The sequence below is a fragment of the Labrus mixtus genome, chromosome 19, assembly GCF_963584025.1.
Source record: "Labrus mixtus chromosome 19, fLabMix1.1, whole genome shotgun sequence".
Lineage (NCBI taxonomy): Eukaryota > Metazoa > Chordata > Actinopteri > Labriformes > Labridae > Labrus > Labrus mixtus.
The window spans coordinates 17,553,298-17,566,278 of record NC_083630.1 but is presented as its reverse complement, the minus strand read 5'-3'; the positions used below and the strand labels follow the sequence as shown (position 1 = coordinate 17,566,278).

Sequence of the window (12,981 nt, the reverse complement as noted above, 5' to 3'; positions counted from 1 at the left end):
AGACGGAGGGAGTCAGGTGTCTCTACGTCACGCAGGTGTGGTGAAAGGTGCGTTCACTGGCTGGTTTGAATTGAAAGCAGAAAGCCGTCGAACAGGAAATTCTGCTTGTCACACACCCGTCTTGTTGAATACCTGTGAGCTAGTCCCCACAGGTAGAAGAGCTCCTGCGTACACCTGTATAAGTTACCTACGCGGTTTACACCAAAAGCTGCTAAAGATGAGCAAAATTTCAAAATTATTCAAGGGGAGCTCCAGCTCGAGTTCTTCCAGCTCGTCGAAGTCCAAACACCACCGCTCAAGGGGAGGAGGAGGACCTTCGCCCCAAGAGGCCATCCACAAACTCCGAGAGACGGAGGAAATGCTGACGAAGAAACAGGACTACCTGGAGAAGAGGATCGAGGAAGAAATCACGATCGCGAAGAAAAATGGAACCAAAAACAAGCGAGGTAATGATTGGGGAATATCTGTGCACCTGTTTCCCCCTTGGTGGCCTATATTTGAATCCTGTGCTCCATAACTTAAAGTTGAATTAATTCACAAGTTATTTGTCATAGATTATTTTTTTACCCTTTTAAAAATTATGAAAGAAAGGGGTGCAGCCAGTGGAAGTCCTCATAGGGCCCCTAAAATAACAGCCTCACATACTTTCCTGTGAGATCATTAGGCCTGCCTGTGATTGTTTTTAAACTGGTGATGATGTTTTAAGTGTAATTGCTCATTCATCAAGTATAACAGGTTTGTAACAACAAGTGAGCTGACACTCTTTATATACAGTCTAATGCAGAGAAGTCTGAGAGTTTCTCTTCTCTCCTGAGACATTAGAAACTTTGCTGCGTTGCTCCTTGAATCACACAAGACTATAAATAAACAACGGCTCTTTAAAGGGAGGATCCTCTTTGTGTCTTTTGGTTTGTTCACACCCAACACTAGTCGTTCTGGGCCACATCGCGACAGGTTCAGGAGATAGGATAGGATAATACTTTATTGATCCCCAGAGGGGAAACTCGGGCGTTACAGCAGCACAGACAAGAAAGCTCGAAAATACAAAATACACATTAAACAGAATAAATAAATAAAATAAAATAAAAATAAAAAAAATGAATGAATGAAATTAGCAGGGGGAATTGAGAATTGAGACAGTATTTACAGAGAATGACAAGATAAAGTGACAAGTGATTAAAGTGACTCTGTATGATAAATAGCAGCAAGATGTTTGAGAGGGGGGGGGGGGTGTCACATGCTCCTTCAATGTTTTTTCTGTGTCAGCTGCCCTGCAGGCCCTGAAGAGGAAGAAGCGTCTGGAGCAGCAGCTCACGCAGATCGATGGCACGCTCTCCACCATTGAGTTTCAGAGGGAAGCGTTGGAGAACTCGCACACCAACACCGAGGTCCTGAAGAACATGGGCTATGCTGCCAAGGCCATGAAGAAGGTCCATGAAAACCTGTAAGGAGACGGCTTTAATGTGCACTGGGAACACGTGAAGCATTCGTTAAATGTACATGATCGTACTTGAAAATTCTCAGTATGTAGCGTTGTCGATACCTTTCCCCTCAGAGTCCTGGCAGGATTGTCAACATTTAAAGTTTGAAAGGCAAAAAAAACTGTCTGTGATCATCTCTTATCACTTCTAATTGCAAACTTTATACCCTTTTGTTTTCTTTCTTTAATGGGACATATTCAGTCGGGATGGTACAGATCTGATCTAAAATTATTCTCAGGGTCGATATTGACATGATTTGCATATCGGTTATCGGACTGACGCCGCCGATCCATGTCATCGATTTACAAAGACTGTTCGGGGGGGGCACCGGTAGCCTCAAGGTTAGAGCTCATCACAGATAATACAGACACTATTAATTATGATAAAGAGTGCATCTTCCTCACTGAAAAATGCACTCACTGGAATCATCAAACATGCATCTAAAATCACCAGCACCACTCAAATCCAGCTGTCAGAGTTTTCCATGCGTGCAGCAGAAAGAAATGCGTTCTCCTCTTCAGGCAGCCGTTTCAGAGTTGCATTGGCTAAAAACAAAAACTTACAGAATCTATTTTATTTTGAGTGAATCTGTGCATCTGAGTAGTAATTCAGAATTTTGTTGCTGTAATTCTCCTTTAAGTAGCATCTAAAAACTAAAACAAGACACAGTTAGTGAGTGGTTTTTTTTGTAAAGAAACTTCAGTGTCATCATTGAGTTCTTTCTGGTGTTTAATCCAAACTTGTCTTCCCCTCTGGATTTTCTTTTCAGGGACGTTGACAAGATCGATGACCTGATGCAGGACATCACCGAGCAACAGGACGTGGCACAGGAGATCAGCAACGCCATCTCGGGACCTTTCGGGGAGACATTTGATGAGGTCCATACCTTCATGAACTCTCTCTCTCTCTCTCTCTCTCTCTCTCTCTCTCTCTCTGCCTTTTAGCTTTGTATTCTCTGTGTCTGACTGCTCTACTGAGGCTGAATATAAGCAACACTTAACCGTGTGTACTCTTTGTGTTTCAGGACGAGCTGATGGCCGAGCTGGAGGAGCTGGAGCAACAGGAACTTGAAGACAACATGAAGAGTATGGGCGGGTTACCCAGCGTGCCGAGCATCAAACTACCCTCAGCGCGACCCAGTCAACGTGCGAGTAAGTTCAACACCGCAAGGGTTTGATATTTAAGAGGGGAAATAACTTTTTTAGCTTTTTAAGTGTGAATGTGTAGGTGTGACCTGCGGTGTAAAAGCGCTTTGAGTAGTCAGAGGACTAGAAAAGAAATATACAAGCTCAAGTACATTTACCATTTACATGCATCAGTGAAGAGATGTCACAGGGATGTTAGGGATTCTGTGCCTTGCTCAAGGAAACCTCAGCAGTTCTTGGGAAGTGACCCGACCACACCAACTTTGCATGGGGACCAGCTACCCTCCGGTTCCTAACCCAAGTCCCTACAGACTGATTTTTTTTATATGTGGTAGTTTAAAAGGATTTGGAAAAACAAACACAAAATAAGAATACATTTTTTTTTTAAAGCACCCAATGAACAGCCACGCTCAGGAAATCAGGGAAGCAAACAAAGCACGGGAAACCAAATGTATGGAAGTTCCCAGACAGATGGAGCAGAAACTGTAACAATGAGAAAATGTATTGTTGCTGCACTATCACCCAGAGAAGCTCCAGTAGAACAGAAGCATTAATGAAGTGTTTCTTTCTGTTTTTCCTTTTTTTTTACAGCAACCAAGAAGAGGGTTGAAGATGAAGACGACATGCGTATGCTGGCATCGTGGGCAACTTAACAACAAAAAGGCAGCCTGTCTTTTAAAGAGAGTCACACACACACAGAGATCTTTCTGTTCCGTTTCAGCTTTTTATTGACTTTGAAGGTTTTCTAGGGAAAATGAAGAAATATATATATTTTAAAAATACCTTATTTTGCTCCTTGTAATGCAACTACTTCGGAAAGACTTTGAAGAGAAGCAATCAAGCATGTATTTTCAATATTATCCCCACGTCTCTTGTGTTCCTTTTTGAAGAGTAATCATGTTTAATTAGCCTGTACAGAAAGCACTACTTTCATAAACCTTTTTGAGACATAACAAGGATGTGACTTTGATGTTTTTAATACACGGCCTACAAAGCATTACTGTATTTCATGCAGCTGTAAATAAAGTTATAATTTTCCATTAAGGCTGTAAATATACTGCTTTCTCTATGTTCAACAATAAAAAGAGCCTCCTAAATATATTGTCATTTTCACGTGTTGTTTTTGGTATGTCAAAGTCATCTTTATTGTTATTTTTTGCCAAACGAACTGGACAGAAAGATCGTTTCTCTTTGACCCACCATGCAAACTGTAATAGTGTTAAAAAAGTAAAAAGATAAATGTGCAAAAAGATGTGCATTCAACAACAACAACAACGGTGTATACAGGGTTGTTCAGTTCCTGTGAAATTATCTAGTCAAGGCAAAATGGTCTTTCATTTTCTCTTGACTTGAAATCAAAAATGTAAAATATTTAATCAAAAGTTAAATCCATCAAAGTTAAATGAATTCATCAATTTAAATTGAATATATATTTCTATTTTAGTCAATTTAAATCAGTTTAGTTTAAACATTTTTAGTGATTCTCTTGGCTTCTGTGGAAACTTTCAACTTCCGTTTAAATAACAATTGAAAAAAAGGTATCATCTCTGCAGGTTATTCGTTTTTATCAGAGAAACCAACGAACTTTAGTTCTTCAACCTTTAATAGCAGATCAGATAAAACAGCACATCTAAACATTTACTTTTTTTTTTTTTTACCTCAAATACTGTGCTGGCTTGTTGCTAAAAACATTTCCACCAAAGAATGTGCAAAAAACAGTTCTCTTTCTTTTGCTGCATTTACCATTTATCAGTCACTTTTCTCAGCATTTTCAGATGCAATAAACTAAATCAATAATTTACACATTTAATGAGGTGATCTTACTATGGTAAAACACTTCAGAAAAGATCTGTGAGACAATTTCCAGATATTTCTTGGCAGCTTTCAGAAAACTCCCTACCTAAGTGTAGTGCCTACACAGATTTACGGAGAAGTCTTTTTCTCAGTCCATGGACCCTTGCAGGGGGGCAGAGGTCAACACCGATATTCATTAGGTTCTTCTGTATGACTTTGAATGTATACTGCACTTCCTCTTGGTAGTCAATGTTCATTGCATACAGCAGACCCTTGAGCATAGCTACCATATGAAAAATAATCCTTCATGCCATGCTGAATGATCTGATCCTCCAGGACGACCTCATCTTCTATCACCAGGAGGATGCTGACGTTTGAATCCTTTGTTATTCCGTCCTCAGTGTCTGCAGATTTACAAAAGACAGAGAAAATAGATATAGCAGTGAAATGTTTGTAATACTGAGAAACAACATTTTTAGCCGGCAGAGCCAAGTTGGTGTGATGTATGATAATGATGAAACACTAGGGCACTCTGGAGTGTGTGCTGGGTCTGAAATTAATTATCCAAAAATAACAAAACAAAAACATAACACGAGTTTGTTTGATTTGTTGTGAAATGTGAGTGAACTGAGCACAGACACAAAATATGTTATCGCCCAGTAAGACCACAGGATTTCTTTCTTCCTGCAACAAGTATGTAATTAAAACACTATGAGATCTCCAGAGCACACGAGAGCTAGCAGATTAGCACTTTAAACTAGCGCTAGCAATCAGGAGCTAACGACATTTACACTACCGAGTTGAATTAACTCAGGAGTAAATACTTTACTTTACTTCACTTTACAAGTGACCACTCTTGTAATTATGGAAGAGGATTAGGGCCACTGAAAAAAAAATTGGTTCAACTTTTTTTGTTTGTAATTCTGACTTTAATCTCAGTATTAGACTTTAATCTCAGAATTCTGAGAAAAAAGTCAGAATTCTGACTTTAAAGATAAGATAAAGATAAAGATAAAGATAAACTTTATTGATCCCCCGTGGGGGAAATTTGTGCATTACAGCAGCTCAAGAAAACAGGGGATGGGAATATAATTATTAAAAATAAAAATAGAAGTTAAAACTATTAGTTAGTTAAATCAACATTTTTACATCAGTTAAATAAAAAAATACAATAATCGAAAATTACACAGTAATGTGGAAAGTGGAAAGAGTTATTGTTCTTAAAAAAACACACACTGTGTGTAGCATTATTGATATGAGTCATGAGGTGGTGATGCTGTTTTTTTCAGTGGCCCTAATCGTCTTCCGTATGCAAGAAACTGTGTCCGAAGAAAGAACAACACTGACTTGGAGGAAGTTGTCTGCAGAGGAAAATGCTTTAAAGAGTTCTACTTTCATCATTTTGCGCAGGCTGGTCTCAAACTCGTTAATTTACAAGTTTAATCTCGTAAATGTACGACTTTATTCTCACAAAATTAACGAGTTTAATCTTGAAATTAAAAAAAACCCCAAAAAAACCCCATTTTTAACGTGGCCCTAATCCTCCGTCGTAGGATGTATGCCTGTCTATATATTTTTACAGTCTATGGCAGGGATGGGCAACTTTGGTCACAGCAAGGGCCACGTTCATTTAATTCTCACTGCCAGAGGGCCAAATTGTAGGATACAAAAATGATTACAGTCAATTATGTCTGAAATTTAACTCAACATATACAAGTGATAAAATATTATTATGGACATTTTTCTGGTTTTCATGATTTCATGGCAGATTTTGTCATGTTTTCTTCATGTTCCCAATTAATTGACGTGTCAGAATTGACCTGAGGGCCACGTTGAGGGTCGATGGGGGCCGCATGTGGCCCCCGGGCCGCCAGTTGCCCACCCCTGGTCTATGGTCTGGCACCTAGACCAAAAAGTAAAGGCTTGATACAGCCTCCTTCTAGGGGAGGAGGCAGGTCACTCAGTGGGAGGAGCAGCTGTTCTGCGTCATCCGACATTAAAATCGAAAGTAAACTGAATGAGGAAATAAAAATCCTTCCTAACCTCGAGGGATATTGTTGAACAGGGATCGTTGCTCTGTCTTGCCTGTGCAAACTTCTGTTATTTGAAAAGTTAAACGTCTTTATTCGTGCTTAACGTCAAAGTTTCGTTTAGACATGCCGAAGACGTCAAGCCTGAAAATAAGCAGCTCGGCTGCGGGTAAGGTAAGTTGAATCTGAGAACAAAGAACCAAAGCTCTGTTTTCACGGCTCGCGTAAGATACGTGTTCAAAGACTTGATATAACATGTCATTACTGCAGAGAGTTTGTAAGAGTGTGAATGTGTTTGAAATAGTCAGTGACATTAACTCGTTAGAAGCAGAAAGTCCCCTTGTGGGAGGGTAACGAAAGTGAACGCAACAGACTTTTCTAACATGAGTCAGCATTTCAAATATTTACATCTTTTTTTTTTTTTTTACTCTTTTTACAAACATTTTACAGGTGGAAAAGTTCCGCCAGTCGTTGTATCAAGAGGTTTGTTTGAGCAACAGTTATTCAACTCTTTCCTTTTAGTATCCATACTGACACATTTACTGTAAAAACGTTTTTAAGTTTTAAAGAACTTTTTGTGTTTTTTCATATTTTTTCCAGGCAGAGAATCTGTTCTCCAGCTACATCCCCCAGAAGGTCATACTGATGGATGCTCTGCTACGGGTCAGCAACTTCTCTATTGTAACACATGAGAACATTTTAGCCTAATAATCATAACAGGGATTTATAGCCTACTTGTAAAAATCCGTAACAACTTCCCAATTCCAGTCGTTACGTGATCAGGGGTTTAAGGTAAACAGATTTATAGTCATGTGGTTTACCTGGCTGTCGTGATTTCTAACCTGTGATGTCGACCCTTCATTCTTCAGGATGACGCGTTCAGTATCACAGACATGACTTCTCTCCAGGCTCCCCTGGACATCCCCATACCGGACCCTCCCTCTCAGGACGACGAGGTGAGACCCCCTCTTCGCCCTCCTATCTCTCTTTGACCATCCCATTAGTCTTAGCAGTAATTTGACCTAAAGTGAAACAAACAAACCAGTAAACACAACTCAAGTTATTCTGTAGCCTCTTAAACTTGTTACCCCCATTGTGAACGTATTCATCTTTGCTCGCAGGAAATGGAGACGGATACGAATGAAGACGATGACAAGAAAAAGAAGAAAGGTCAAACCTGTTTAATGTGTTTGTCTGCAGCTGTCGTGAATGATGACAGGCAGCACGTAGCATTGTGTACTCATGATAAATGCCGCTCTTTGTTGTGCAGCTCCAAAATGTGGCTTCATTAAAGGGAATGAGAAGATTCTGTCACTTCTGGAGCGGGTGAAACCAGAGATTGTTGCTCTAAGAGAGACCATCATTGTTGTAAGTGAATCACTCACTGTCGGGACACGTTCTCACGGTTTCTCAAATGAAACCGTCTCGTCTCGAATACAGTGGAAATAACGTGGAATTATTGACCTGCACGACTAGATTAAGCGATTTCAACTGGCTTCTTCTCTTCTCGTTTCAGGTCTCAAGCTGGATTAATCACCTCATTCCCAAAATAGAAGACGGGAATGACTTCGGGGTGGCCATCCAGGTACTTCACGCGTCTGTGCATCCGAGGTACGATTCAGTCCAATTCTGTGATCCTCGTGACAAACTGTGTCGTTTTCACCACAGGAGAAAATCCTGGAGAGAATCACAGCTGTGAGGACCAAAGTTGACGGTTTTCAGACGAACATCAACAAGTAGGTTGGCGATTAATGTTGGAACAAATGGAGCAATGTTTCCCTCCCAAGTGCAACAAGATTGTCTCTAGTTTGTCCTCTGTTTTTTACATCACAATTTAAAGTGTTTTTTTATGATTATAAGACTGTTGTGAAAGTTAGGAAACTTCAGAAAGCTTTGTTTTTTTTCGTTTTGTTTGACTTCTTCTGAGAAAAGAAACATTTCTGATGAACTTTCCAGGTACTTTACAGAGAGGGGAGATGCTGTGGCAAAAGCTTCCAAAGAGACTCATGTGGTGAGTGTCAACAAATCCTATAAAGACCCAAAAACATCCCCGTTCAGACTGTCGTTTCACACAGGATCTGTAGTCCACAAACATCATGATGGAAGTCAGAAACTGAGATGTGCATTTTTCATGTTGTAGGACTTTGAGAAATTCAGAATAGCCTCATCATTAGAGCTTAAATTAATGTATTTGAAGTGCCTTCAACAGATCTTTCTCTGATTCCAGATGGACTACCGCTCGCTCGTCCATGAGAAGGACAAGGACATCTTCTGTGAGATCAGAGTGATCGTTATGGACATTCGTGGCTTCTACGTAAGTCACGCGCGTCTACGATATATTAGTACCGCGCTGTTGTCATCCTTCGATTCAAACCTCTCTTTTTCTACCTCTTCTCTTCAGGCCGAGCTTTACGACATCATCAACAAGAATCTCGACAAGGTGACCAATCCCAAAGGAGAGGAGAAGCCCTCCATGTACTGAAGATCAGGAGGGGCAGATTCCACACTCACCGGTTTCTCTCTCTGAGTGGTTTCAGTACTAATCATCTCTCTGTTCAGTAATATTCATGTTCATCTGAAACAGTTTCTAATTTTCATTAGTCTCCATAAACTCCCAGAAAAACAAATGGATGAACGTTTAACTCTGCTGTGTTAAGATGGCACTTATGTTTTTGCACTAAGATAAAAATAAACAAAGCTTGTTTTTCTCCAAATGGTTTGATTCTCATTTATTTGTAAAAAACAAACAAAACAATGCTTAATTGTGAAGTGCAATTCTCACTTATCTCAAACTTTTAATTGGTTAACATGATAAAAAAAAACATCTCCTTCAAAAACAAGAAGGAATGACCCCAAAACAACAAATTACATCAACTAAGGAGCGCAACTAAGGAGGTTTGTATACACAACATAAGAATGTTTCCTCTTTGAGCGATGACTCTCATACTTCAGGGCCTTCTCCTCCAGGTATGAGCTGCACAAAACAAAGTGAAAATGTGTTACGTTATGGTCTCACAGTTACATTGAATACAATGCAATGTTCATGGTACTGCTCAAACGCGCCAAAGCAATTAAACCACTTTTCTAGTAGAAAATGAGTCCTCGAGTGGTCGGCTTGAGGAGGATTGAGTAGAAGGAAACACTCCACAGATGGAGGACCCAAGACTTCAAAAACAATTCAACAGACTCCTCCATACAGGCATAATCCAAAGAGTACTGGAGCACACAAGTCAAACTGACTGAGGAGGACGAAGCAGACTTTACTTCTTTGGACCTTCATTATTTTGCCGTGTGGAATTTGTGCGCTCCAGTACTTTCTTTGGACTCTTGCCTGTTTGAAGGAGTCCAGTGAATTATTGCTGAGGTCTCCATTAAGTGAGTTTAATGGCACCAGACTTGGAGAATATTCACATACCATGGTGATGTTATTGCCATTGAGGAGAATCTGGTCCAGTTTGGTTATCCTCCTGCCCTCTGGTGTGATTTCACTAAAGCACAAATATAAGAGTGAGTTTATTCCTCACACAGGTTCAACACTGGGTTCAAATGTTTCTGTACTTCATGCAAAACAAGAGGAGCACTTACAATTCTGTCACATCTTCCAGGACCATATCTGAAACACTGAGTTAAGGGTGAAAACTTGGGACACAAGTCAGAGCAAACTATAAATTCAAGCAGTGAGTTAAACACAAGAAGATGGTTTGGTTGTAACTTTAAAAGGATACTGACGAAGTCATCGAACCCCAACAAGGTGCCGACGATTTCTTTGTCGGTTTTCATGACGATGTGAATTCGGGAGCCGATACATTTATCCACAAGCTCTGAAAAGTGCAAAACATAGAGCAATTACATCAGGTTAGAGATGCACCGACTGAAAATAAGGACTGATAATGATGTTTAAAACACAATTTAGCTGTTCGCTTATACAAATAATGATGTTTCATGACTTCTTCTGCTCAATTAAATAAAAACTCATGCCACATTTTTTACAGATGTGCCGATGTCTGTCAACAGGCTCGATAACGGATGATGCTGATGTTAAACTGATGCATCCCTATTTTAAATCTAAGTAAATTATGATCAAAAGCTTTTCTGACAACGTAAATATGAGGATTTTGTTGAATATTTTTTTCATAAGACAGATGCATCAGTACCAAAAAGTTGGCAAGGTGATTGTATTTTTATTATTATTCTTATTTATTTGTTCGGGACAGTGCATATTAATGAACAGCTGTAACAATTACAGCTGTAGAAATGTCAGATTATAGCAGAAGTGCTAGTTTCCATATGTTGTCCCTAGGCAGGTAAGAGAGAAAGACAAATTACAAATAAAATACAAATACAAAGGCACAAGTGACACAAGACAATAACAGAGGTTGTACAAGAACTGTTTTTTGTGTGCGTGGTATTAAAACAAGTATTTGATTTGTAGTAAAGTATTAATTCAAATGTTAACATCTGATATCATGACAACCCTGAGACTTTATTTGTGGGATTTTGGACTGTTAGTTCAACAAGTCAAAACATTGTAGAATATGTCAAAATGACATTGAAATTGGCTTTTTTATTTTATTTATTTTTTTATACAGATTTTTAATTTTTTTTCCATTCGTTTATTCATTTTCATCTATTTTTAATCGTTCGAAATAAAGAATAAATAAATAAAATAAAATAAAATAAATATTCTCCGACGTATTAATGAAAAACAGAACGATTGACTAACCGGGAAAACCGATTAATCGATAATTCGTTGTACTCCTAATTACTTTTTACATTATTTTCTAGTTTTAAGTAATACCATAATAAACGGCAAAGAACATACATACATTTATCTGGCATTGGATAAATAGTCTTTAAATGTATTTTGCTGTAAAGTGTTTTTACAACAACGAGCATGTGTGTGTGCGTGTGTGTGTGCGTGCGTGTGTGTGCACCTGAAAGTATGATGCAGACACAACATCACTTATATCTAAACTCCCGTCATAGACCCTAACTAACTCACTTTTAGTTTACACCGTTGTACAAGACGGTATTTAAAACAGAAACTCCAACATTATCGATAATTTACAAACCAAGTGGCAGCAACTGCGAGGGGTTTGTTGCTGGAGTAGCCGCCATCTTCATTCAATGGTTTCCACTCCAGCCAGAAGCAATCGAAAGAACAACGTCCGTAGCCAGGCTAAAGCAATCGAACACATGTTTATCAATCAAGCAACTGTCTGCGGTTGCCAGGGATCAGTTCAACTCTCCGCAGTTTTGACATTTAACTAAAATATAATTCAGCAAACACACTCAAATTAAACAACTTGATAGAATGCACAATTGGAAAAACATAACAGCACCTGAAAAAAAGCCTCGAAGATAAACTGTTATTCAATCCATGTTTCACAAGGTGGCGCTTGTTTTTGGTCTTGTGAGTACATTACGTCACTCTTTGATGAAGAGACCATTGTTTAGGTCAAGATCATTCACCGCTACAGTCTTACCTTTTATGCGAGCTTGTACCGTTTGTACCATAGACTGTAAAAATAATAGTGTTTGTACACGTACTTTAGGAGGGTATTTTTGTTCCTTTCTGTTGTTGCACGAAGCTCGAAGAGGAATATTGAAATTGGTTAATCGTATTAAATATAACATAGTCTTATAAATTAGTCTAACGCATAGACTGTAAAAGAAACTTCTTTAAACAGTCTATGGTCTGGCCGGGGTCTGACACCAGTGTACCTTGTGTAGAATTTATTACTGTAAATATTATTTATCTTATTTTACCTTGTTTTATTTTATCTATTTTACCTTATGTTATTTTATCTATTTTACCTTGTTTTATTTTATCTATTTTACCTTATGTTATTTTATCTATTTTATCTTATGTTATTTTATCTATTTTACCTTGTTTTATTTTATCTATTTTACCTTATGTTATTTTATCTATTTTATCTTATTTAATTTATCTATTTTACCTTATGTTATTTTATCTATTTTACCTTATTTTATTTTATCTATTTTACTTTATTTTATTTTATGTTATTTTACCTTATTTTATTTTATCTATTTTACCTTATGTTATTTTATCTATTTTACTTTATTTTATTTGATCTATTTTACCTTATTTTATTTTATCTATTTTACTTTATTTTATTTTATCTATTTTACTTTATTTTATTTTATCTATTTTACCTTATTTGATCTATTTTACCTTATGTTATTTTATCTATTTTACCTTATTTTATTTGATCTATTTTACCTTATTTTATTTGATCTATTTTACCTTATTTGATCTATTTTACCTTATGTTATTTGATCTATTTTACCTTGTTTTATTTGATCTATTTTACCTTATTTTATTTTATCTATTTTACCTTATTTTATTTTATCTATTTTACCTTGTTTTATTTTATCTATTTTACCTTATGTTATTTTATCTATTTTACCTTGTTTTATTTTATCTATTTTACCTTATGTTATTTTATCTATTTTACCTTGTTTTATTTGATCTATTTTACCTTATGTTATTTTATCTATTTTACCTTA

The 12,981-nt window shown here is 37.6% G+C and overlaps 3 protein-coding genes across 3 annotated transcripts; 2 read left to right on the top strand and 1 right to left on the bottom strand.

The window, feature by feature from the left end:
* Window positions 1-45: 45 nt before the first annotated feature.
* On the top strand, window positions 46-3,725 carry chmp4c (charged multivesicular body protein 4C). Its single transcript, XM_061064485.1, has 5 exons — window positions 46-446; window positions 1,267-1,444; window positions 2,251-2,359; window positions 2,506-2,632; window positions 3,218-3,725. Exons 1-5 carry the CDS (start codon window positions 218-220, stop codon window positions 3,277-3,279), a joined length of 705 nt encoding a protein of 234 aa, XP_060920468.1. The 5' UTR covers window positions 46-217; the 3' UTR covers window positions 3,280-3,725.
* Window positions 3,726-6,409: 2,684 nt separating this feature from the next.
* psme2 (proteasome activator subunit 2) lies at window positions 6,410-9,164 on the top strand. The gene is made up of 11 exons (XM_061064374.1): window positions 6,410-6,624; window positions 6,901-6,933; window positions 7,051-7,113; window positions 7,320-7,406; window positions 7,572-7,620; window positions 7,721-7,818; window positions 7,967-8,035; window positions 8,119-8,186; window positions 8,407-8,461; window positions 8,678-8,764; window positions 8,852-9,164. The coding sequence occupies exons 1-11, from the start codon at window positions 6,577-6,579 to the stop codon at window positions 8,930-8,932; spliced, it is 738 nt and encodes a 245-aa protein (XP_060920357.1). The 5' UTR covers window positions 6,410-6,576; the 3' UTR covers window positions 8,933-9,164.
* A 44-nt stretch (window positions 9,165-9,208) lies between these two features.
* On the bottom strand, window positions 9,209-11,673 carry lsm5 (LSM5 homolog, U6 small nuclear RNA and mRNA degradation associated). Its single transcript, XM_061064375.1, has 5 exons — window positions 11,523-11,673; window positions 10,176-10,271; window positions 10,036-10,063; window positions 9,866-9,938; window positions 9,209-9,424 (listed from the first exon to the last, which is right to left on the bottom strand). The coding sequence occupies exons 1-5, from the start codon at window positions 11,572-11,574 to the stop codon at window positions 9,392-9,394; spliced, it is 282 nt and encodes a 93-aa protein (XP_060920358.1). The 5' UTR covers window positions 11,575-11,673; the 3' UTR covers window positions 9,209-9,391.
* Between the last annotated feature and the right edge of the window lie 1,308 nt (window positions 11,674-12,981).

Bases quoted from the DNA above. Each gene is read 5' to 3' on its own strand.
- chmp4c (XM_061064485.1), top strand. From the start codon at position 218: ATGAGCAAAATTTCAAAATTATTCAAGGGGAGCTCCAGCTCGAGTTCT. The intron at 447-1,266 runs GTAATGATTGGG...TTTCTGTGTCAG, and splicing joins TGGAACCAAAAACAAGCGAG to CTGCCCTGCAGGCCCTGAAG. The intron at 2,633-3,217 runs GTAAGTTCAACA...TTTTTTTTACAG, and splicing joins GCGACCCAGTCAACGTGCGA to CAACCAAGAAGAGGGTTGAA.
- psme2 (XM_061064374.1), top strand. From the start codon at position 6,577: ATGCCGAAGACGTCAAGCCTGAAAATAAGCAGCTCGGCTGCGGGTAAG. The intron at 7,114-7,319 runs GTCAGCAACTTC...TTCATTCTTCAG, and splicing joins TGATGGATGCTCTGCTACGG to GATGACGCGTTCAGTATCAC. The intron at 7,407-7,571 runs GTGAGACCCCCT...CTTTGCTCGCAG, and splicing joins CTCCCTCTCAGGACGACGAG to GAAATGGAGACGGATACGAA.
- lsm5 (XM_061064375.1), bottom strand. From the start codon at position 11,574: ATGAAGATGGCGGCTACTCCAGCAACAAACCCCTCGCAGTTGCTGCCA. The intron at 10,272-11,522 runs GTTTGTAAATTA...TGCACTTTTCAG, and splicing joins CTCGCAGTTGCTGCCACTTG to AGCTTGTGGATAAATGTATC. The intron at 10,064-10,175 runs GTATCCTTTTAA...TCAGTGTTTCAG, and splicing joins GGGGTTCGATGACTTCGTCA to ATATGGTCCTGGAAGATGTG.